The 23,119-nt window shown below is 36.5% G+C and overlaps 5 protein-coding genes across 5 annotated transcripts in view; 2 read left to right on the top strand and 3 right to left on the bottom strand.

Moving 5' to 3' along the window:
* Positions 1-1,031, bottom strand: part of LOC113238007 (glutamate dehydrogenase, mitochondrial-like) — a 32,153-nt gene extending 31,122 nt beyond the window's left edge. The window contains exon 1 of the mRNA XM_026474723.1: positions 471-1,031. Within this exon, the coding sequence (XP_026330508.1) occupies positions 471-903 (433 nt within the window). The 5' untranslated portion in view covers positions 904-1,031. The remainder of the gene's footprint in view (positions 1-470) is intronic.
* Positions 1,032-1,761: 730 nt separating this feature from the next.
* Positions 1,762-3,677, top strand: LOC113237910 (F-box/LRR-repeat protein 7-like). The gene is made up of 2 exons (XM_026474627.1): positions 1,762-1,946; positions 2,189-3,677. The coding sequence occupies exon 2, from the start codon at positions 2,198-2,200 to the stop codon at positions 3,236-3,238; it is 1,041 nt and encodes a 346-aa protein (XP_026330412.1). The 5' UTR covers positions 1,762-1,946; positions 2,189-2,197; the 3' UTR covers positions 3,239-3,677.
* Positions 3,678-3,726: 49 nt separating this feature from the next.
* Positions 3,727-12,232, bottom strand: LOC113237916 (transcription elongation factor B polypeptide 3). The gene is made up of 10 exons (XM_026474633.1): positions 12,090-12,232; positions 11,511-11,703; positions 10,914-11,071; positions 9,467-10,508; positions 9,099-9,202; positions 8,240-8,415; positions 7,714-7,802; positions 7,181-7,380; positions 6,603-6,752; positions 3,727-5,460 (listed from the first exon to the last, which is right to left on the bottom strand). Exons 1-10 carry the CDS (start codon positions 12,159-12,161, stop codon positions 5,260-5,262), a joined length of 2,385 nt encoding a protein of 794 aa, XP_026330418.1. The 5' UTR covers positions 12,162-12,232; the 3' UTR covers positions 3,727-5,259.
* A 307-nt stretch (positions 12,233-12,539) lies between these two features.
* Positions 12,540-13,492, top strand: LOC113237915 (coiled-coil domain-containing protein 115). Its single transcript, XM_026474632.1, has 2 exons — positions 12,540-12,670; positions 12,988-13,492. Exons 1-2 carry the CDS (start codon positions 12,652-12,654, stop codon positions 13,458-13,460), a joined length of 492 nt encoding a protein of 163 aa, XP_026330417.1. The 5' UTR covers positions 12,540-12,651; the 3' UTR covers positions 13,461-13,492.
* Positions 13,493-22,137: 8,645 nt separating this feature from the next.
* LOC113238005 lies at positions 22,138-22,524 on the bottom strand. The gene has a single exon (XM_026474722.1). The coding sequence runs from the start codon at positions 22,522-22,524 to the stop codon at positions 22,138-22,140; it is 387 nt and encodes a 128-aa protein (XP_026330507.1).
* Between the last annotated feature and the right edge of the window lie 595 nt (positions 22,525-23,119).

Here is a 23,119-nt window from a genome sequence, read left to right as displayed (position 1 = left end):
TTATGTTTTGGCGTATGTATTAAACAAGATTTTTCCGTACGTAAACGTTTTTAAACACATACTTCCCATATTTACCTAACTAGATAAGTAACTAGAGAAAAGTGGACAAAACGAAAAGGTTTAATTAGATTATTTCGTGTAACACCTAATACTGTCGCTACTATGGGCAATTCCTTACGAAACGAAATAAAACCTAGCTATTTTTTTTTTTTAAAAAGTGTATAGTTAAGTATCTCTACATTAATCAGAATATTACAAAATATATGCGTAAATTACAGAGAAATTCGGTACGTGCTTGTATTATATTGCAGCGAAGTATGTAACATTACGCTCGGTAACATCACGTGTCCTACAGCTAAAAATAATTTTTCCCAGTAATTAACGGTTCATGGAATGTCACGAATTTACATGAATAACGAAATGTAATTAGCAAAACTATTATAAAAACTAATAAATAAATATCTCCTTACCTCCTTTGGTTGGCGTTCTGTGAGAGGAATGTTGAGCGCGGTAGCCGCGGATCATTTCGTAATCGCCAGAATCGCGCCTCAGAGGGAACTGGATCTCAAGAATGTGATCACATGGCTGCATGAGCTGCAGAATGCCGGCAACCTTCTTCTTCTTTTCCTCAATCGTCACTCTAGACTTCATGTCAGCCACTAATTTGTCTTCGACCACCTGGCAGGCTCTGTGAAAGAAGTATTCCACCATATCGAAGAACCTTGGGTTAGACATGGTAGGAATACCTTTAAGCCTGTCTGGGATTTCATGGCTCGCGTAGGTACGGCAACAAACATTCACAGCAGCGGGCGCAATTCTAAGCACATTATTGACTCCCTCATTTTGAATAGAATTTTTTAAAGGCGGAACTACAGTTTTAGCTATGTTCTTTAAGTGTAGCATTGTGGCTGACTAATTAAGTACTTAGTCGGGTTAGGTATCGGGTCGCCCTACACTTTAAAGTAATTCACAAAGGACGTGGTGTAATTTAAAAGTGACGACCCGCCCCGACGGACTACGTCTCACTGAATAAAGGGGCGCCAGCAAAAAAATAAAAAGGCGGTTTGATGCGGAATTGCGGATTTTTTATCTCACTCAGGCTCGTCTGAGATAAAAGAGACATCCAAGTACGTTCCGTGTGAAGTTCGAGCTCGTGCTTTGTATAATCCACTCACTACATTTGAACTTTCTTGCAACTATGTGTTTTCAATATAATTTCGTTATTTTGCATATTACTACTAAGTTAGTATTAATTAAGAAACTTAAACAAATTTCTTAAGGTAATATTTTTTTAATAGGTTAAAAATACCAATAGACACGTGTTTGGTCTGTGTATTCGAATTTTCGAAAAAAACTACACTACAGTGACGCCAACTTTGCGATAAACAACTGTCAATTTATCGCAGTCGACGACACCATAGATGACGACACGTCGACGACATGAAACAGTCAAACGTCAAAATTAGGAGCACCATAGATCATACACTCTATATTTGAGAAGGAGCACATATTTTATAGTAGTGTGAATATGACGTAATGGTAATGGTTTGAAATGTAAGAAAAGTGTTTTTACCGATTGATTGTCTTGTCTTCGTTAATAAATAAATTAACAAGCTGTATGATGGAGTTACTGTAAGTAGGTATATGATTGTAATAATATAGTTCCGAAGCAGCGTGTATTACACCAGTTTGAATTCGCCGCTAGTCATTGATTTTTATTTTATGCTTGGTAGCATTGCTTGAAATCACAACAGAATACCCCTCGCTAGAATTCCCGATTAATGGATTGAAGGGAAGAGTGAGCAACAAAATAATTGAGTAGCCAAAATTAGACGTGGAAATGATTTGCAATTTATGCTATAGTAGACTAAGTACGTAGTTTGTAAATTGTTTACAGAATTACCTCTTCTAATCAGCAGTAAACTGGTGTTGTAACATTTATTTTGGTACGTCCATAATTTTATTATTATATATTAAATTTAATAACATATTAACTTTAATTTAACGTATTGTTTTGGTAGTAGTAGTTTAGTAGTAGTAATTAATTTATAAATTATATTGGATCCTAGTATGTGACCCCACAAAGTGGATTTTGATATCTATATAAAGAAATATAAATAGGTAGTTATAAATTTATATTTAAGTACATATTTCAAACGGATATCAATTGTATAAATTCCCTTTTTAGGTTTCGAAGATGACTGCTACAGATGTAGAAATGGTTTCCGAAGACATCAACATTCTTCCAGACGAGTTGATTATAAATATCTTTAAATTCTTACCATTAGACGCTATTCTAGCGTGTGAGAATGTTTGTCAGCGCTGGAAGAAATTGGCAAAAGATGTGACGCTATGGAAGAACATTACAATAGTATACTCTGGTAAACCAGGCCAAAGTGAAGTAAGCGCTAAAAATTTACTAATTATTCAGTCACACTGTACATACATATGCTGTTTACGGCTGCAATATGTTTACAGTTACTCAGTCATAGCATCCATTTTAGAGAAATGTAATAACTTAGTTTCTCTTGAACTTGTTATGTGCAGAATTGGCAAAGAGTTTGAAGTAGACATTGCAAGATGGCCAAATTTAAAGAAGCTAAGCATGAAGAATTCTCTGTTACTGCAGACCAGTACAGATCTGAATATTCAGTATGACCAGTTCAAGTATCTCAACCATTTATCTTTATCTGAATTTGGCCTTAATTCAACGAACAGTGAAAGTTTACTATGTTGCAAATATTTAAGTCACATTTACATTGAGAAAATAAGAGGTCTTGATTTGGAATTTATAATGAAACTGATTTTGGCTCAGCAGAAGGTTTTGGTAACTTTGCATATCTATGGAGATAACGCAGTAAACAATGAATGCCTCAAAATGTTATCTCATTGTCCAATGTTGAAAGACTTGGCTATAATTAGGTGTGAAAATCTTACTGACGAAGGACTAATAGCCCTTACAAATTTTAAACGTTTAGATCATTTGCAAATATGGAATAATGCAAACTTTACTGAAGCTAATTTGTTGAGGGCTCTAGGAAGTCCCGCAATGGTAACTCTGCAAACTTTAAGCCTCTCCAGAATACGAAACATATCGCCTGTTATAGTGGATGTCATTTCGGAATATTACAAGAATTTGAAGTTCCTAGCCTTGTACATGTGCCCAAGGATCATTAATACGGATTACGAAAAGCAATTGAAATTGAAGTTCAATAATATTGACGTGGTATTGTACTGATGCAGCACCTAAATATATAATATGGCAGAGTTAAAAGGCTGGCTAGTGGTCAGAATTTCTTGTTAATTGTTTTATGTGGTAAGTGCTAAAGCCATGATTTTTATAGGTGAAAATGATTTTAGGAAAAGACCACACATTTTTAAATCCATATTATGTATATTTATTGTATCTGTAATAAATAATGGCATTTGTTTGATACTCATAAGATTTTACAATCATATAATTAAAATGTAAGGAGTCTTCAGCTCACTCCTGCTGTCTTTCAATAAGAAAACGTAGCAAGTGGTTATTTTAACTTTTAATTAAAAATAAATTTGTAAAACTATTCACTTAAAGCTACAAAAGATGTTTTTTCTCATTCCTTTACTAACCACAGATCTTCATCACATTTTCTAGAGTGCTAATTATTCTCACTTTCAACAAAACTACTTCAATTGTAATGTATGTTTTTCAATTATGTATTTACAAAAATACGTACTTGATGTATAAAGTCCCTATAGTGACATCGAGGCACAAAATATGATTGTATCTATAACTTTAAATAATCATCAAAAACTTGCAATATCATTGATTTTATTTATGAAATAGCAAAAGTTTCAGGCATACTGATACCTATCTAACATTGTCTTCCTTGAAGGGTTAATGGCGTATTATTATACACCTACATCACATTCTTTGTTTTTTATTTCCTACCTATCACAGCGTCCCAATCTTTTGGTATTCTGGCTATTTAACAAAACTTAATAACTTTGGCTCTATAGCCAAAAACAAGAAAAAGCGAAGACATTTGTTAAAGATCTTGGATACCCGCGGTTGTGCGAAAGAATGCAAAATTTAAGTTATATTCAGATTCGGCAACATAAACTATGCGTAGACATATATACGTGACGTACATATAAAGTAGTTATACATATATTATTTCAACTAGACGACGAACACAAATGCAATACGATTGCTACCTAACAATAAATGGCATTTAAAATTAATATTACATATATACCTAACATATATTTCCACTAGTACTACTGTTTATATTTCAGAAACACATTATTTGTTCTATTTCACCTCTAGTTTTACTCGGTTTGTTTTTGGTTTCACAAGGAACAAAATTTACAAATAGGCTATCGGTAATGACAGTATGTTATAAAAATAACGTTTCTATTTACAATGTGGTACATATTTTGCCTATGGGTTCGTCATTGAGCTAATATCTACAAGTATATAAAAATATATTTACATTTATCATAAGATAAAGTATTAAAGGTTATATTCCAGCCACGGACCAAAAGAGGTAACCATCATACGAATATGCTTTTCGGTGTGGCGCAAAATTGAACAGAAGGTGTATGTCCCCAAAAAGTAGAATTTACAATATATAAATACCATTAAACATTTTGGTACTGATAACTGTAAAAACAAACCTCTGATACAGAAGGTACACAAACATCTATAATAGTTAGATGTCAGTGCCAGATTCTAAGGTTTTTAGTCAGTATTTCTAAAAGCTCTCTAATAAAAAAATAACTAATTGTTATGTACCTGACTACGTTGCGATTTAGTGAATGAGACAACGTCAATAATAATTGTATGAACCTCCAATTTAATTATATTTCATTAACGACCAACACTGGTCTTCGATTTCGAATCCGGAGTACTGCCAAATAATTATATATAAAAAAACTATTAATGCATGCGGTAACATTAGACCAAATAAGAATTACCAACGCGTAATGGGGTTATCTATAATGTATCACTAACACTGATTGCCATTTGTTCAAATTCTATTGCGACACAAAGGAAAACTACTGTCATAAGTTAAATTTTAAAATATTACCATTCAGTCCATTGCAAAATGAAACCCTACTTACCTGAGTAAAACAATCGAACTGTGCAATCAATAGCAGGATGCTAAACAAACCCTGAATTCATAAAATTACTACTAGCGCAATATGAATAACACGTCATTTTCACGAAGAAAGTTTGGTAGCACCATGTCACCGATTTATCACTTCAATTCATCATCATCGCTTGCGACCTCGCATGAATTGAAGGGCTTTTTGCATTAGGGGAGCCTTTTTGGGCCGATTGGCACTTGAGGATGACATAGAGGGCGCGGGAGGTGGTCGAACCGACCCAGTCTTGAGGACATTGGGAGCCGTGGCAAGCGCAGCGACGCGCGCCGCTGGACTGGCCGACGACGCATGTGCCGTGCCGTGCAAAGCCTGTAACAAACGTTTAAATTTTTGAATTTCACAGCTAAACTGCTAGACAATGGAGACAATGAATGAAATGAAGAGAACATTCATTTATGATTGTTCGAACGTCACATTCGATCGCTTTCCTGACGCCTTCGGCAAATTATACGCTTTTTATTTATTTATTTAAACTTAATTGCATACAAAATAGTACAAATGGCGGACTTAATGCCATTAGGTATTCTCTACCAGTCAACCGGAGAGCTGGGTTCAAAATAATTAACAGGCGTACATAAGGTGATAATTAAAACAGATAGGAAGAAGTTTATAAATAATTATTATATATAGTTTAAACACAATATAAATATAGCACATAATATTATATGACTAACTATATACTTACATAAGCAACCTATATACACAAAAATATATAATACATACATATATATATTTAATATACATATTGATATATAACAATGTCAGACTAATGGGATGTAGATTGAGACTCCAATATGAAATCGCGAACTAATTGCTTGAAAGCTAGTTTATTCAGCGCTTTTTGAATATGGGGCGGTAGAGCGTTCCAGAGTCGTATTGCCTGAAGAGTAAATGAGTTAGGAAGAAACTGCTTTTCGCAATTGTATTCGATGGTTAAATGTTGTTCATTTTAGCACAAAGAATACAATAACGATATTTTGTATAAAGCTTGCGATGCTCCGGACGCTCCAAACTAAATGGCGTGAAGAAATAATCCTTATTATTTTAGAATAGATCAAGATTATTTGTCGCATTGTCGATTATTTGTCAAAATGCAAACAGTACGATTACTTTTTTAAAAAGACCTTTGTGAACCCGGAAGCATTGAATCTACGTGTTATTCCATTTTCTGCGTTTTCGAACGCTTTTTCCATTTCGTCAGCAGGAAAATCAATAAAATCCATTAATTTCAAATTCAAATGTCTATGTACGTATAATGATTATTGAGTAGAGGCCTACTCTTAACTTGACAAAAAACACATTCTCATTGACCTTGTTGATAGGCAATGGACATTTCAGATATTTTCTATAAATAAAATCGTAGACCTATCATAGCATATAAATGGGGGAGGGTCCGAATGAAAAAAATTGTGTATTATATGTATGCTGATATATATAACACCACAACTTACTTGTTTTCTAGCGATGCTCCTGGGTGGTTTTACAACACTGTCAACGTACGCCATCTTAGTTTGTTTAATCGGCGCTTTTTTTGCCTCTTGAGTCATTTTTATGTTCGCCGTCAGCGACTTGAGTCTATGCTCTTGTTCCTCTTGGCATCTCTACATGAAACGAAATTTGAATTGATTTTTTGTCATTATATAATATCATAATACAGCTATACATATATAGTATAATAATAATATTCTTAAACTAAGGAATTCACTGTACTATGAATTATTACAGAGCAATGGAATTCACTCTAGGGCACTACTCGGATCTCTCAGGCCAGAAAAGGTGCTTGTTTGTCCCGTCACTTGATATTATAAAAAAAATCCTAAATTGGTTGGTTGGGCCACTTAGGTCGTCACAATTATAGGGATCAGGGATAATTTTCGATCTTGTATATTTTCCTACCTATCTTTTTTTTTTAGTTCAGGTTCCCGTCATTGTATGAACCTAGAGTATATATTATCGCAAAAATTTTTTACACAGGATGCCTATGGTACATAAACGTGAATTACTAAAATTTACCCAAGATCCAACTTACTGCAAACATTTCTCTCCATGTCTCCATTTCTTGGCGCTTCTTTCCACGAAAGTGTTTCTCACAGTGCTTCTGCCATAGGTGGTCAGTATCTTCCATCAAATATGGGTTAAAATGCTCTAACATATGCAATTGTTGTGGCGTTGCTTTATCCACGACTGGCTTCAAAATCTCGTAGGGAACTCCACCGGTGTACTCAAGAGCTGTAACAGACAAGAATGGTGTTTAGCCTATAATAATCTCTGTACAGAGTACTAAAAAAACCGACCTCAAAAGTCATTCATTCCCTAATTTGCCACCCTTAGAGGTGGAATACTTTCTTCAAATTTAAATGGGACTACATCTGAGGTACCCTCTTTCCAACAGAAAAGAATCATCAAAATTGGTTCACAAGTGCTAGAGTAATAACGTATTATACATACAACAAAACATATAGTCGAATTGAGAACTTCCTCCTTTTTTAAAGTCGGTTAACAATAAGAACAAAAGTATTGGATATAAAATGACAAAGTAATATTTTGTGTATTATGACTCACCGTCAATGTGTTCTTGAAGTATCAGTACACACATTTCGTAAAGAGTCGGCACTTTCCCGATGGCCTTGTTGCCGGAGTAGACTTTTGTTCTATAAATATGTAAATTAGATAAACAGATGGGTAATTTTCGGGTAAGTTTTTCGTACTCAATTTTGGTGACAATTTCTTTTTAATTAAATATTTATAGAATATTATCATTAAGTATGATTTAATATTCGAGTGTGCTAACCTGAAATATTCTTTTATATTTCACGATGATATATTAGAGTAATAAAATAATAAAAATTGTCACCAAAATTGAATACAAAAAACTTACCTGAAAATCACTGATATATTTGAAAAGAGAAATTATAAAAAATAGAATTAAAAAAAATTAAAAAATCTAAAAGACAATGCAGACCCAGTAAAAATAAAACTTAATTAAAACTGATTAAAACTAGTAGTAGAGAAAACCCAATGTGGAACGTATAATTGGGCTCTTGTAGTAGAACACCGTATTATTATTGAGAAAAAATACAGCGCATACCTTTGGTTTTTAGTTGATATACCCGCGCTTATAGCATCTTCGTCAGTGAAGTGCGGTAGGAATTTGGGCGGCGGACGGGGCTTGTAGTTGGGAGAGATCTCTGGTAGCCCTGAGATCTCTATAGCCGGCAAAGGGGCAAGCTTCGCGGTAGGTGCTAATAAGTTAGCAGGACTTAACTGTAACAGATAGTTTTTGGCAATCATTGGCACAATTTATACCGCAAAGACATTTGTCTACTAGTAGCACAGCTATCATACAGACTTTACGCGATAGCGACACACAGGAAATGAAACTATTATTTTATTTTCCGGATTTAAATTGCGTATATATTTGTTTTTTCAAACAAAACAACGTTTCGGGCCATTTACTGGTCCCACGGTCACGGTTGACTGTTCTTATAATCCACTTTATTTCTGGTATTGTTTATTGATACTTTAGTACACAACATTATACTAACATTAAATACTTTGAACGATATTTTTACGAAGAGTTCTGATTCACTTCTATCTGGCTTTTGTCTGTGATATGCAACCTAATAAGTAATAAAAGTATAATTTTAAAATCGAACATCTGCCTGTGCTTCAGTCGTCAAGCTATTAATGAATTATGCAATCCTTGACCAAAATCATTGAAATGTTATTTAAATAAGTTATGTAACTGGTTAATATGAGGGCTAAGTTATTTTCAACTTGTTATTGTTATGTTTAGGTTCCTGACAATTTTGATATGTTATCAATTGTGGTTTTCCTCAATTTTTAACAAACTGAATGTACCTACACTGTGATTGTTGTCTTACGCAAAACATAAAAGTAGTATGTTATGTATATGGTTAAGCAAAAAATGTTAAATTGTAACTTACGTCATTATTTACTGGATTACCAGGCGAATTATCACCTTTGATTGGATTTTTCTTTTTAGATTTTGAAGGGGTGATCATTCCCAAGGCTTCAGCAAAACTAGTACCTGTAAATTATATAATAACAAAATATTTAAATTAGTAACCCATGAAAGAATAGCACCAGGGACTTTTGCTTTATTAGCACTACTCTAATCAACTCGGCAATAGATTGATTGCTCCAAATGTGATATGATTTTGTTATAACGTGGCATTCACTTTCATTTTAAAAATACAAAACAATATCTCTTGTTCTTGAAACATATAGGATATGCAACTTCAGAAGTCAGCAATTTAGACAGTTATTTAAAATGTCTGAAAAAGTTACTCACCAGATTCACAGCCAATTCCTTCATCACTGTCTACTGAATCTTCATTAATTTTAACTTTTTTCTTTGGTATCTCTTCCTTAGACTTACTACTGCTCGATTTACTCTTGTATGAAGAGGAACTAGATTTTTGACTTGACTCTTTCTTGTTGAAATTTTCATTTCGCTCAGATTTACTCTTACTTTCACTACTTGACTTTTCACTAGTGTGTTTCTTGCCACTTTTGTGATTACTGCTACTAGACTTTTCTTTAGAACTACTTTTATCTTTCAACTTCTCTTTACTTGAAGAACTTTTATGTTTAGAACTACTTTCTTTAGACTTATGTTTATCACTGGAGATTTGATTTTCAGACGAACTCTTGTCTTTGTCTTTTTCCTTCTCCAAAGAACTCTTGTGCTTGTCTTTATCTGGCATATTTTTGTATTTATCTTTCTCTGAGTTAGAGCTACTGTGTTTCTCCTTATTAACACTTTTATTTTGACTTTTGTGTCTTTCAGAACCATTTTCCGTCTTTTGTGAGCTCGACTTATGCTTTTCAGAGCTATGTTTAGGTTTTGATTCTTCTTTGTTTCTTTTCTCATCAGATGACTTGTGCTCTTTGTATGACTTATCAGAACTACTTTCTTTTTCCTTTGAACTCTTTTCTTTAGAGCTATATTTGTCTTTTGTCGCCTTTTCAGAGTGCTTAGAGTCTGAATTATATTTAGAAGAATCAGAATTGTGATGTTTAGAGCTGTAATGTGTATGCGATGACGATACATGTGATTTTTTTGAACTGGACGATTCTCGTTTGTGATCAATAGGAGTACTTTGAGAGTATTTTGTTTGAGATTGATCATGTTTATCTTCAGGTTCAGTTTTTATTTTTACTTTAGTCTCTTCCTCAGATTGTTCATCAGATGATTCAGAGTCACTATCGTCATTTTGGGAGTCTGATTGACTGTCACTATCTGATTTTACTTCAACATGTTTTCTTTTACTTTGACTGTGGTGTGAATGGGAACTGGAGTGCCTTGACCTTTTCAATTCACTTTCTTCTTCCTGGAATAAACAATAAATGTTCATGGTGAAATTTAAACACAATACCACACAACTATGTCGTAAACCTATCATTTTAGAACGAATAAATGTAGTAAATTATACACCTCTAATAATGAGAATTTGAAGACAGTATAAAATTTTTAGGAGTTGAATCTTCTAACTGAAGCAAGTTTGATTTGTTGTGAACAGTTCAATAGGACACAAGGCCAAAAATCTTGAAATCTTTATTAATCAAGATACAATCCTAGAGATAAGAGCATTAGATGGCAGCACTGATGCATGGTACATGATCCCTTTGCACTTTCTTAAGATGGGTAAAATTGCCCATTGATGAAGTGATTTTTTGGTCAGTGTGTACAAAAAATATGCTGAGGGTAGAAGCTTCTTCTTTAATTAAGAACTCACCTCACTGCTTTGGTACTTCCTCTTGCTAGTGCTATCACCATTAATTTGCCTGTGATCCTTATCTCCAGGTCGAAGTATTTCTTCATGTTTGACATTCTGGCTCATCGATGGATTTGCATTATATACAGAAACCTTTTCATGTCCATTATGTGGTGCAGCTACAAAATACATTTATATTTTGATTACGAATTAATTCACACATTTCGTAATAGTTTCCCAATTTTTTTATCAACCACTTGACTATGATATAAAATATTGGCTTTTATGTATACCTTTTTCTTTACCATTTTATATTATACAACTTGACTGCATTACGGAATAAAGTTACACTTTATAAAATGAATATGAATAAAATTTATGAATAAAGAATTAATTTTTGGAGAAATCATTATTTTATTACCAAATTGTGTAATATTAAAATAAAAGTCTTAATGCAGTTAAGTTTTTATTAAATTATTCTCCAAACCATAAACAAAACAAAAACATAAATAAATAGAACATATAAAAGTGAGGTATACTTATTAATTGTAGTTTAACTAATTGTTCCCAAAGTGCATGCATTATTTCATTAGTTTTATTTATAATTAGGAATCTCACTATCATGATCGGTTTCCTGGTCACTTTCCTCTGCTGCCACCATCTCCTTCCATTTATAAACAAGAGCTCTTGCTGCTTTCCCCACATGGCCAGGTTCTTTACGAAGAGCGTTTACAGTACGACCGACACCTGTCTCTTGTAGATGTGACACTTTTACATCCAAAGAAAACAATTTATCAATTGCCTTTAAAACCTGCAACAAGGGTTTGAAGATGCTTTTATTGGCCAATTGTCAGTCGCATGGGTAATGACCAATTTCCGCTACACGACTACAGTATATATCCAGACGACTCTATACTTGACAAGTGAATATGTGAAGAACGCTTTATACATAATATTATGCATGCGCCAGACATATAGGAAAAAGTTACTTTATGTCGTGCAATATGTGATGAAATTTATCGTTAATTGGCAACAGACTAGCTCTTGTACAGAAATATATGATTTAGAAAAATGATAAAGTTGGTAATTAAGTCTACCGTCTCCCTCGGGACCCGCCCTGAAGCTATAGACAGACATTGGAGCAGATTTGTTTGCTGCTTATCTCCTAAAAATATAACTCAAGAAACTGGTACTTACTTTCTGCTCATCGTGAGGATATTTCTCTATATTATGTTGATAATGCCTTACTAGATCTAAAACAGACGCCATGCTAAATAATCACAACAATGGCGAAGACTATTTGCAATTTTACAAAATGAATGCCAGCTGGTAAACGGGCACCATTTTTGTCTCACCACCACATGTCAGTCAGTGACGTATATTGGTCGTTGGCTTTTTGGTTTATGTTATCAACGCGTCACCACAATATTGGGCATTATTTTCATAAATCATATCCAATGGATAAAATAACTTATTTGTGTCCTTGATTTGTAATACCACCTGAGATTTTTAACATAAGGTTTTTATTATTTCACCGGTTGGTAAGTCGATAGTAGCTACAAATAATTTCTGAACGTCAAAACAAATGTCAATTAAGTATTTCGAATTCTTTGGAATCAAGGTTTGGTTGGTTATTGGTTATTCATTGGGGTCATTTGATTTGAGTCATGTGATTAGTTGTTTGAGCTTTTGTTATGAGTTCTATTGAATTTTTGTTTTAGTAAAAAATTTAGGAAGCAGGTGTAAGTTGTGGACAACAATGGCTACTAGAACCTCAGGTAACTTTATTGCACCATATAATTTTACAAAATTGTGACTAACTTAATGTTTAAGATATTTTCACAAAGTTGTCCAAGTTCAAATGCTAAGTGTTGTTTTCTTAGGATTTCGCGATTGTTACACATAGAAATTGAAACCATTTTGAAAAAATGTGTAAATTGTAAATGGCGTAGAATTATTTGTTTTTGAAACAAACCAAAGTAAGGGCTCTATAGGTCTTATTATATTATTACATACAATAGGTTTGCATCGCTTACAGCATATAATCGTGTACCTACTGTATGTTTACCATGGATTATTTCCATTACCTTCGCAGATGACACCACTGGTCCTGATATGGATACGGTATGCATGCTACTTGACAAGATAACTTTGAAACAATTGTATTTGATGGAGGAGAAGATGCGCTGTGAACTGAACATTGAGACGAGCATTAATAATGGAAGTCTTCACCTTGCAAAATCACGCTATATTATGGGTCATAGCTCTGTAAGTTCAACAAAGTTGCCTGTCGAAGGGAGTGCAGAGTTTGCAGCATCAACTGTCTGTGAAACTTCAGAGGACGATGGGATTAAACAATTGAAAGTTAAAGAAAACAATACCGAGAACACATGCAACCCTCTACGATGGTTTGGAATATTAGTTCCTCAAAACCTGCATAGAGCACAACATATTTTTCAAAATGCCATAAATTTTGTTGTTGAATGTGTAAATGTGCAATTACAAATATATGAAAATACAAATAATATTAAAATTTTGAATAAATATAAGAAAATTTTAGAGGCGTAGACTATATTTCCAAGTACATATAGTAATAAGATTAAGATTAAACTTTTGTCTTTACTATGAAATTTTTGTTTTTATTTTCATTATCTACATGAAAATGTGTCTCCTGGATTTTATTTTTATTATGTTCAATAATTTCATTATAAACTCATGTGATTACATTTGTTATAAAGTGCCTGAATTGGATTTTTATTCGCTTTATTTGTGTTTTTCTCGCTACGTAGCACCATGTCACATCAACCCAGTGCTGGCTTTACCTATGGTGCAGGGTGTGCGGTGCATACGGCGCAAGGTCTTTGGGGGGTGCTGAGAGTGTAAGTGGGCAATTGCTTCTGAATAACAATAAGGCCACAAATTCGCAACAGTGTGGTGCGTTCAAGGTTTGCGCGTACATTGTGTCTTATGTTGGATTCATCCGAATTGCCTGTCATTGGGGAAAATAGAACTATTAGGCCATAAAATGGATGTACCCAACACAAGACACGTTTGCGCGCAAACTTTGAACGCACTACCGTTGAGAACTTGTGGCCTCAGTAGTATATTTTGATTGCGTGTCTACTAGAGGGCACGAGGGTTTTGATTGCACCTAGGCGCTACACGGGCTAGTGCCGGCGTTGTATCTGTCTCTTCTAGCTTAGTACTTGAAGTTGTACTCGTACAATATATAATTATATGAAGGGTTTAGCTAAGTAGAGTATTGTTTTCTCCTTAAAATAGTCTTAGAATGCACCATTTTTTTTCTCTGTTAATACATATTGTAAGATAAAAACAGATAAAAAAAGTGACACAGCTACTGCGTCTATAAAAAAAAAACTTCAGACGCATAACTAATGGCAAAATCATCATCTAAAATTATGTTCGTGAGTCTTATCTAAAACATTTTGTAAGGCGTTTTGATTACCGATTTTGTACTTACTATACACTTCGTTTCTTCCATAAAACAGCTTCGTAAAGAGTATATAAGGTCATTAAACATTTGTATTTATGTCTCTACGCAATAAGCAGTAAAACATAACAGATAATCGGGATTCTTTCGTGAGAAGACTTCGATTGATTTGCGCTATCAACTCACTAACGTCCATGTAATGTAAATGTTTTATTTATCGTCAGCCTATCAAAGGGCTCCATATTAATTAATTTCTATACAAAAGCTGTAAGTGCACATAAAATTGGACAGAATTGTTGCGATTGGATTATTTCCCATGGTCTGTAATGAATTATCCAAAGAGGTAGCATTTAATAATTTAATTCATAGTAAGATTCCCAATCGTGTTCGAGTAGATATTCCTGCGGCACAAGATCGTAAACTCATGTAAATTACCTGGCACTTAATGAAATGTATTCGTAGACACGCGCGAATGTCATCGTTAGCGATTTATGTAGCCTCAGTCTGGGTCAGCGGGGCGCACAGTCAGCTTTCGGCCTACGGCTGCGTCCCGTGACCTCTGTCAATGACTACCTACCTTCCCTGCGCTTTGTTTGCCCACAACCGCCGCACCAACCCTCTATAATTTTCCGCATCGCCTCTAACGTTGCTCTTTGAACTTCGACACCGTTTTTCACAAATACCAACACGATGTGATCGGGTATTTATTGTGTGAAAATGACGTAAACTCCTATAAGTGAGTACCTACCATCCTCCAATATGCGCATTACACCGTACAATAACTTGCTGTGAATACAATACACGAAGCTAAATTAAAATTACATTTTCACAGTTGTAGTTGGTTAAAACATTACGATAAATCATTAAGCGTAAACGGATGTTATTTTATTTTGTCTACGTAGGCACTTATATGCTTTTTAATGTAAGCGACTGTATTTACTTCATACAAGCTTAACTAAGGGCATAGCTAATTTTTGTCAATTAGCGTCCAATGGAAAATAAACAATTGAAGACTAGACTATTACCTATTACAAGCTGAACATGATGATGCCTACGTGACACAGCGCCTCCAGGTTTGTATAGCCTGAAAGGTTGTATTTTTGCGTCTAAATACTGCAATAAACTAGTCATAAAGGTGCGTTCCGTCTTTTCTTTACAGTACCCATACCATTAATACTTGTAACAACCAGACTTGATTAGCTACTGACAACGTTAATGCCTTAAGGTTTCCGGCAGCAAAGTAAGATCTCCCGAAGATTTCCCACGCGTGTCGCATTATGCATATACCGAGTTTATTTACAATCACATATCACATGTGCCTTTGTATATGACAGTATAATATAATTTATGTACCTAAGTATACGACCTACCACCCATAATCTATTTAGTTACCAAATTTAAACTATACCTACTTATGATATAGTACCTACCTAATTAAAGTACCCAAAATAGATGAATAGGGAAAGTCAGCTCAATGTGACTAACTTTGTGTGAAATTATAACTAATGAGACTATATAATTATTATATTTATTACAAAGTCTTGATATATTGATAATAACGTACTAGGGAAACCCTGTAATCGCGGGTGTCATGGAAACACACCCGTAGACAACCACAAATTATTGCAACTGTTATGGACAGGCGTGTTGCTGATGGTAATCAGGCACACGACTCGTTCGTCCCGTCACTTGATATTACTTATAAAAAATTTAAATTACACCCAAACTCTCGAGATAAATAAATATAGGCCATAGGTACAAACATTTCTCCTGGGCCGGGAATCGAACCCGACCCGAGAACTCTGCGTGGCAGTCCAGCATGTGTAACTGTTCGGCCACGAAGGCAGTTATTATTAATTAAATTATGATATTATTTATTATTGGCAGTTTATATTAATTTGTGCAATGTTTAAGGTAGTTTAGTAAAAATAAAAATATAAAAGCTCATAGACTCACTGTAGGTAAAGTAATAAATAAAACTCTAACAAAATATCCGAAAAGCAGGGCAGGTCAACTTTTGAGAAAAATAATAATTTTAGAAGACATTAATAAAAACAATGCCAAGCGCGACAAATACTTTTTACTTTGACAATTACCAAAAAAGTAGGAGTGAAGTTTTTTTTTGGTACTTGGTACTTGACGCCAGCCCGTTGCGCCAAGTACCAAGTACCAAAAAAACTACACTCCTACTACGATATTTGTCGATACAAAACTAACGGATCTGTAACAAATTACAATTGAAGGTCTTCTGTCAAGTATAGCCTCTTGAGCAGAGGCCGTGTATTCGAATCGCACCTCTGAGTTTCTCGGGCTTTATGTGACTTAATTTGAAATTTACCATGAGCTTTTGGGTGAAAGAGATCATCGTGACGAAACCTGCACGTCGAAAAAGGTTTACAATCCTCGGAAAACGTGTGAAGTCTTCAACCCGCATTGGACCAGAGTGGCGGACTATGGGCTAAACCTTCACCTGAGAGGAGACCCGTGCCAAGCCGTGTGACATACCTATAAATAGGGTTGATGATGATGATGATGAACAAACCAATCGTGCAACCGTTAAATATACGTACATTGAAATAAACATTATAAAAATACTCTGTCAGATCAATAGTTAAGTATAAAATAAATATTCTATATATCTCATAAAAATGAATATTCTAAATAAAAAAATGAATATTCCATATATATATCTATTCTATCTATAATATTCTCTCACAGAAATTGTGCCCAAAAATCTTAAATACAATTTTAGGTAGGTACCTACTCTGTGTAACCGTGACATCAGACTGTTCTAAGGCGACTTCTACGTAGAAAGCGGTGGTAGGTTATGCTACGGTTAAAAACATATCAATAACATTTATAATGGCCGATAAGCTTTGCCCCCTTTCAAAAACTACCTACACTTAATTTAAGATAGAATCAATACTAGCTACACCTTATTCGTATTTTCCGAGTTCAATATCCTGCAGTCTATTATCCATCTTACATCATTACGCACGAGCATAACACGAATTGGGTAAGTATGTAAGTATATATGCCTAACAACCTAGTGTACTGACGTTTTCGATGGTTTAGCCTATTACACAGAGCAACACAAATTCATTTAGATGCAGGTACTAACCCCATCTACCTAGTTAGTATACATGTGGCATACTGGTCATTGGAGGTACAATGTAACCAATGGTGTGTCAACGTCTATTGTTGCGTTTATGCAGCACAATGATGTAAATACGAAGATGAACATAGTAGATCGAGAAGTAGAACGAGAGTAGAGCGTTTTACGTACGAATATCTACTTATCGTATATCTTCATAGATGTTTCACAGTCTAACGTAAAAGTTACCTTGAAACTTATTGGGCTCAGTGTACGTACTCGTAGCAATCTGTTTTAGTTCCCACGCAATACCTGATGACCCTACGCGTACTTCGACCGTCCTGGTACGCGCCCAACATGCTGGGCCCAGCGTTCTTGTTCGTACAAGTCGAGTGCTAATGTCGCCGTTATCTACCTTCTCCTACCGCTTGCTGCGATGTTGTTGTGTGGGAGCTAATGTAGGAGTATTAATTCAGGAATCTAAATACATTTAAAAATGTATTTGTAGTTCTATTTATGGTTTTTGCGCGCCTGTCAGATCGATTGTTAAGTATAAAATGAATATGATCATAGAAAGTGTACCCAAAAATATTAAACTACAATTTTAGGTAGGTAGGTACTCTGTGTACCTATGACACAAGACTGTTCTAAGGTGACTTCCGCGTAGAAAGCGGGGGTAGGCTATGGTCCCTTGAAAAAAGATATCAATCACATTTAAAATGGCCGATGAGCTTTGTCCCCTGTGGCTCCTTTGGATTTACTTCCTCTCAAAGTATTTAAAAACTACTTACACTTTATTTAAAGACAGAATCTGTACCAGCTACGCGTTATTCGTAATTTCCGAGTTCAATATCCTAGAGTCTATTATCCAACTTACATCATTACGTGACTGTAGAGATTCAAATTTTACGTTCCGCATTAGTATAATCTTGAATTTTGAGTTACAACACTATTGTAATAGCAGTGCGATATACCTATATTTAGGTATATGTATTCTGAGGTCATAAAAATTACGTGTTTGTGACTACCACAGACATGGTCTATTACCGAAACACTGAACTGATAAAATTTTTAGGAGTTGAAGAAATGCTGGTAAACATTCAATTTCAAGGAATTGTGGTATATTGCTACGCGGCCGTACCTTGCTTTTACGAATATATATATATACTAAATTATGAATCACATCAAATTCTATTAAGTTATAAGTACCGAATATAATACGAACGTAAGTAGATAATATCCAACATACGTAAACGCATTTACAGCGTAAAGCTTCTAACCCTATACTTGGTGAGATTGTTATCATTCGGGAATCACAGTAACAAGTAAACGTGAACTCGCAAAGGGAGTCGGGACCGTTGGGACCGAATTCAATACAGTGCGGAAGCATTGCGACGGTAATCTGCCTATGCCGCGCCCGCAGATCGCGATATTTGCTTGTATGCTAATGCTGGCCCTTACCGTGCGACCGAAGCCGTACACGCTGATGTGATAATACCCACCGCCCTCCATATAGAGTGATACCAACAAGAGATACACGTGTAGATAAGGCCGATTGTCGAGTCTGGCCGTAATAGAGACAAAGGGACAAGTAGCCATTGCCGGACCGCTAGTTCAAGTCGCTGGGCTCTCGTAACATTCTATTACCCCGCAATAATAGTTTCAATATCCCTCGTGAAACAATATTAAGCTTGGACTGAATGGGCACACAAAGTTCGTTGGCACGGAATTAAATCTATTCGTGAGTTCGATCCAGCTATCTATGTAGGTACTATGTAAACAAGAAAAGGAGAAATACCTAACCCAACAAGCCGGTTCCACAACTGCACTTCCTGCGCCTGTGCAGGCCCGGCGCATGGTGCATGCAATGCGCAAGGAAGCTCGTGTCCCTATCGGCAAGATAGCGCGTGCGCACTGCGCAGTTCGAAATCGCTTGTTATCTGTAATTTCGATACTTACTAGATTAATACTGCGTTAAAGGGTCCATCAAGGGAACAGATTGTTAAGTGTTGGTTCGCGAGATTCAAGCAATTTGTCTAAAGGTCATCCCAGACAATTACAGTGCTCATCGGCCAGCCCGGCCGGCACGCGTTTTATAAATAATAGGTGCCACTTCTAGCCACAATGTATTACGGCAATGCACTCCGTCATTATTTAAAAATAGTCTCGTGATAAAACACTAGTCTTCCCAAGAACGGATCATTTAACATGACACAGTACTTAAGTATTTGCACAAAATAAACTTAAGTGTGAAGTAAAAATGGGTAGCATTTTTACTTTAAGGCGTGTTTATTTTCGCTCAACTACGAAAGTGATTAATGCATTAAAACACTGCAGAAGAGGTCTGTAATGTATGTGTAGAGTAAGTACGTTGAGCTTACATTTAATGACTTTACACCAAACATTACTCATTATAAACCTCAGTAGAGGAAAGTTTTAGTTGTTCTGTTTGCAGACCGAAGTACCGCCCTAATGCAAATGTAACTACATTTTCTACTACGTGACTTCAATTGCTCAGTAATGCAACAACATAATTCCCTGGCTATAGCCAGTTTTATTCAATAGTAAGTATCGTAAACAGCTCCTCCGGCGAATTAATACAGCGCAGCGAACGATCCTCTGACCTTCGGTGATTTACCAGTATTGTCTCTATATGAAAGTAATTATAGCGAGCGCTATAAATTGCAGTCGCTGTTCCCCGTTCTATCGCACATCCGTGCTATTGTGATGAGAACTAGTAGGTACTTGTCAGTAAATATATTATAGGAAAATATAAGTGTCTCGATGACTCGATCCTTATTACGGCGCCATCAGTTTGATCGATGTCCTGTCGGATAAAGTTGTAATACTTTATAACAACAGTTAATTTGCATTACATTAAACTAATCACAGGAAGCTAATGAAGATAGTACGGAGTTTAGCGCTAGTCTCAATTCTCCCTTTTTTCAATGGTGCGCTGCAAAACGGATCATAATTACAATTTCGTGGCGGGTTGACAACCACTTCGCCGCGAGCCGCCGGTTAACGTCTAGGAATTCTATGCCAAGTGCAATTTTCCAGCGCAACTAGGTTCAATTGTGATTTTCATTACTGGTCCCAGGGGTTCGCGACCTACTCTAATTAGCGTAGATGCTTATGATTAAACGACTCGGTCACGACTCGTCGATTTACCTCAAATCCGTCGCGCTTTTGTCTTGAACAGTCAAGCATACGTCAAGTCAGACGCCAACTGCGCAAGTTACATTCCGTTTTCATTATGCGAACAGATATATCGTCTCTAAGAAGGAAACATTGCTCTTGTGCCGCTAGAAAATGCCAATTTGAGAGCATGGCTTTACTTATAGTCGAGTTAGAGTGCTTTTCATCGGTGGATTATTTTGAGGTTGTGCACGGTTTCCTCGATCTAGTTGGCGTAATGGCCTCGGTACTCGAGACACGTCCGAGCCCTAATGCGTCGATAAAAGGTATAAACATGTCCTCCTCAATGATGGCTCGAGCAGAACACGAGTTAGCCCTATAAAATAGATCATGTATACCGTTCGAAGAATAAGTTAAATGACTAACACTTAGACTTAGGTTATTAACTAAAACTACTACGTATGTGCAGTAAAGTTTGCATTAAGTTGTAGCTTCACGTTATATATATAAGTACTTAGAGCAAAATGAGTAAAGTAATTCGAATAAACCGCGAACGGTGATAATATTGGAATTCGGACATGTTTGTCGTAGTTGACAACTTAATTAAGTGCTGAACGAAAATAAAAGTCGCATGTGTGCTAAACCAACTGTAAATAAATAAAATTGACAGGTCGCCTCTTCATAGTGGTTTCCAAGTCGGTTTATGATAATGATAAATCAGATTGATATTAGTTTGGTGGCCAAGACTGTTTGGTATACCTAATAAATAGACCGTTATCCAGGCCCACGCGTCGACACAAAACATTCTCATTAGACAGGCCGCCTCGAGTTATAGCCACAAAACGTATGTAGAGTAACTCTGTTAAAAAAAGTGCCTAATAATTATCAACGATGCGGCAGAGTCATAGCTCTAGGCGACTTCGTCAGAGTACTATACAACACACGTATCTTTTAATTGTACCTTTTTTTAAAGAAATGGTGTATTTAAATAACCGAGGCATAGATCGTGAAAACTCTACAAACAGACACTTGTTTACTCTACCACAACCTTTATTTTATTTAATAACTCCTTAAACGGATTTTTTATTTATTTTTTTTTTTTTACTTTAATTGATGACTTGGGAGGAGCAAAACTAATACTAAGGTGGATACAATACAATTTTTTTTTGCGTAGGATACCTCTCCGCCGCGGGGGCGTCGGGAGGTTATGTCGGACTTCTACCGGCTAAAACCCCACGGTAGCCTTCTCGGGTGCTCTAGTGGGAGGGATCCGGGATAGACTGCGCACTGGAACCCCCTCAGCACCTAGGAGGACCTACGTCCTCCCCCTCCTCTCCTCACGACGAACCGGGCCACAAAGCCCCGTCGTCCTCCTCGCGGCTGCCTAACTTACTGGCGAACGAAACCCCCGCTCCGATCGCCCGCAACCGCGAAGATACGCCGCCGCCGCGCGGGATCGGCCCTCTCCCGATCGCGCTCGGCGACCTCCTTCTGGAGCATCACCCCTTCACAGAAGGAGACCACTGCCTCATGGGATTCTTGATCCTCCAGCATAGCCGCTATTATGCCTGGTGGAGAGAGATCTCGTCCGATCCGCGCAACCAGGATGTTCCGCTCGGAGGCCGTGCGTGCCCGGTGAGTATCTGTGTCAGTCGGAACGTGGTGACGCACTTCCGCTGGCTCAACCAGACTTCGAAGGTGGGCAGGATCGCGCCGACGGCGCGCTGGCGCGAGATCCACGGCTGTTCCAGCCTCTCGCGCCACTTCTCGAACGCCCGTCGGCGCTCCTGCCACTGCACTTCCGGCAGCGGAGCTTCCTCCGCCTGGCTGAGGCGCGCGTAAATACGCGCGTCCATCTCCGCTAGGATGTCCAGCGGGGGAAACCGCACCAGGACAGTCGCCGTGTCAAAGGATACGGTGCGATATCCTCGTGTGATCCTTATGGCCATGCGGCGCTGCACGCCATTGAGCCTGGCTCTGCAACCAGACCAGACGGGTGCAACATACAGGGTCACGGATCACACCACCCCACCGTGTAAACGAGCTATATTACCTACTATTGAAGTCGTATACAATTTTAACTTTTGTTGTGGACATTAATTTAATTCCCGTGAGCGTGTAGTTAGTTAATAAAATGTAAGTACCCACTTATATAACCCGGAAGGTTGTGAGTTTTATGTAAATAATCAAAAGCTTAATGTTACTTTACATTGATTACGAATTGTAATTTCATGCAGTGGTAATGATCTTCACTGACATTTATGATCACTAAGATGAACTGTAATGACTTTCTAATAATCTAGTTCACTAGTTCATACCAGCAGGTAACGGCTACATTTGCAATCGATTTCGCACTTGCACGTAGCGCTCTATTGTTTCCGTTCAGTTACGATGGCATTTTTGCATTTGGCATGGCTAGTGCGTATGGATGTTGATGTAGGTTGTGGTTTGTGATTCTCAGTAGGTTCAGGGCCCTGCTCAATAAACATTACAATTTATTGGCGACCAGTTACAGTTTCACTACAGTTGGACAAAAATTACGAT

Source organism: Hyposmocoma kahamanoa, unplaced genomic scaffold (genome assembly GCF_003589595.1).
Source record: "Hyposmocoma kahamanoa isolate Upper Pololo Valley unplaced genomic scaffold, ASM358959v1 94, whole genome shotgun sequence".
NCBI classification, from domain to species: Eukaryota; Metazoa; Arthropoda; class Insecta; order Lepidoptera; family Cosmopterigidae; genus Hyposmocoma; species Hyposmocoma kahamanoa.
Note: the sequence above shows the minus strand (reverse complement) of the source record. Positions and strands in the feature narration are given on the sequence as shown.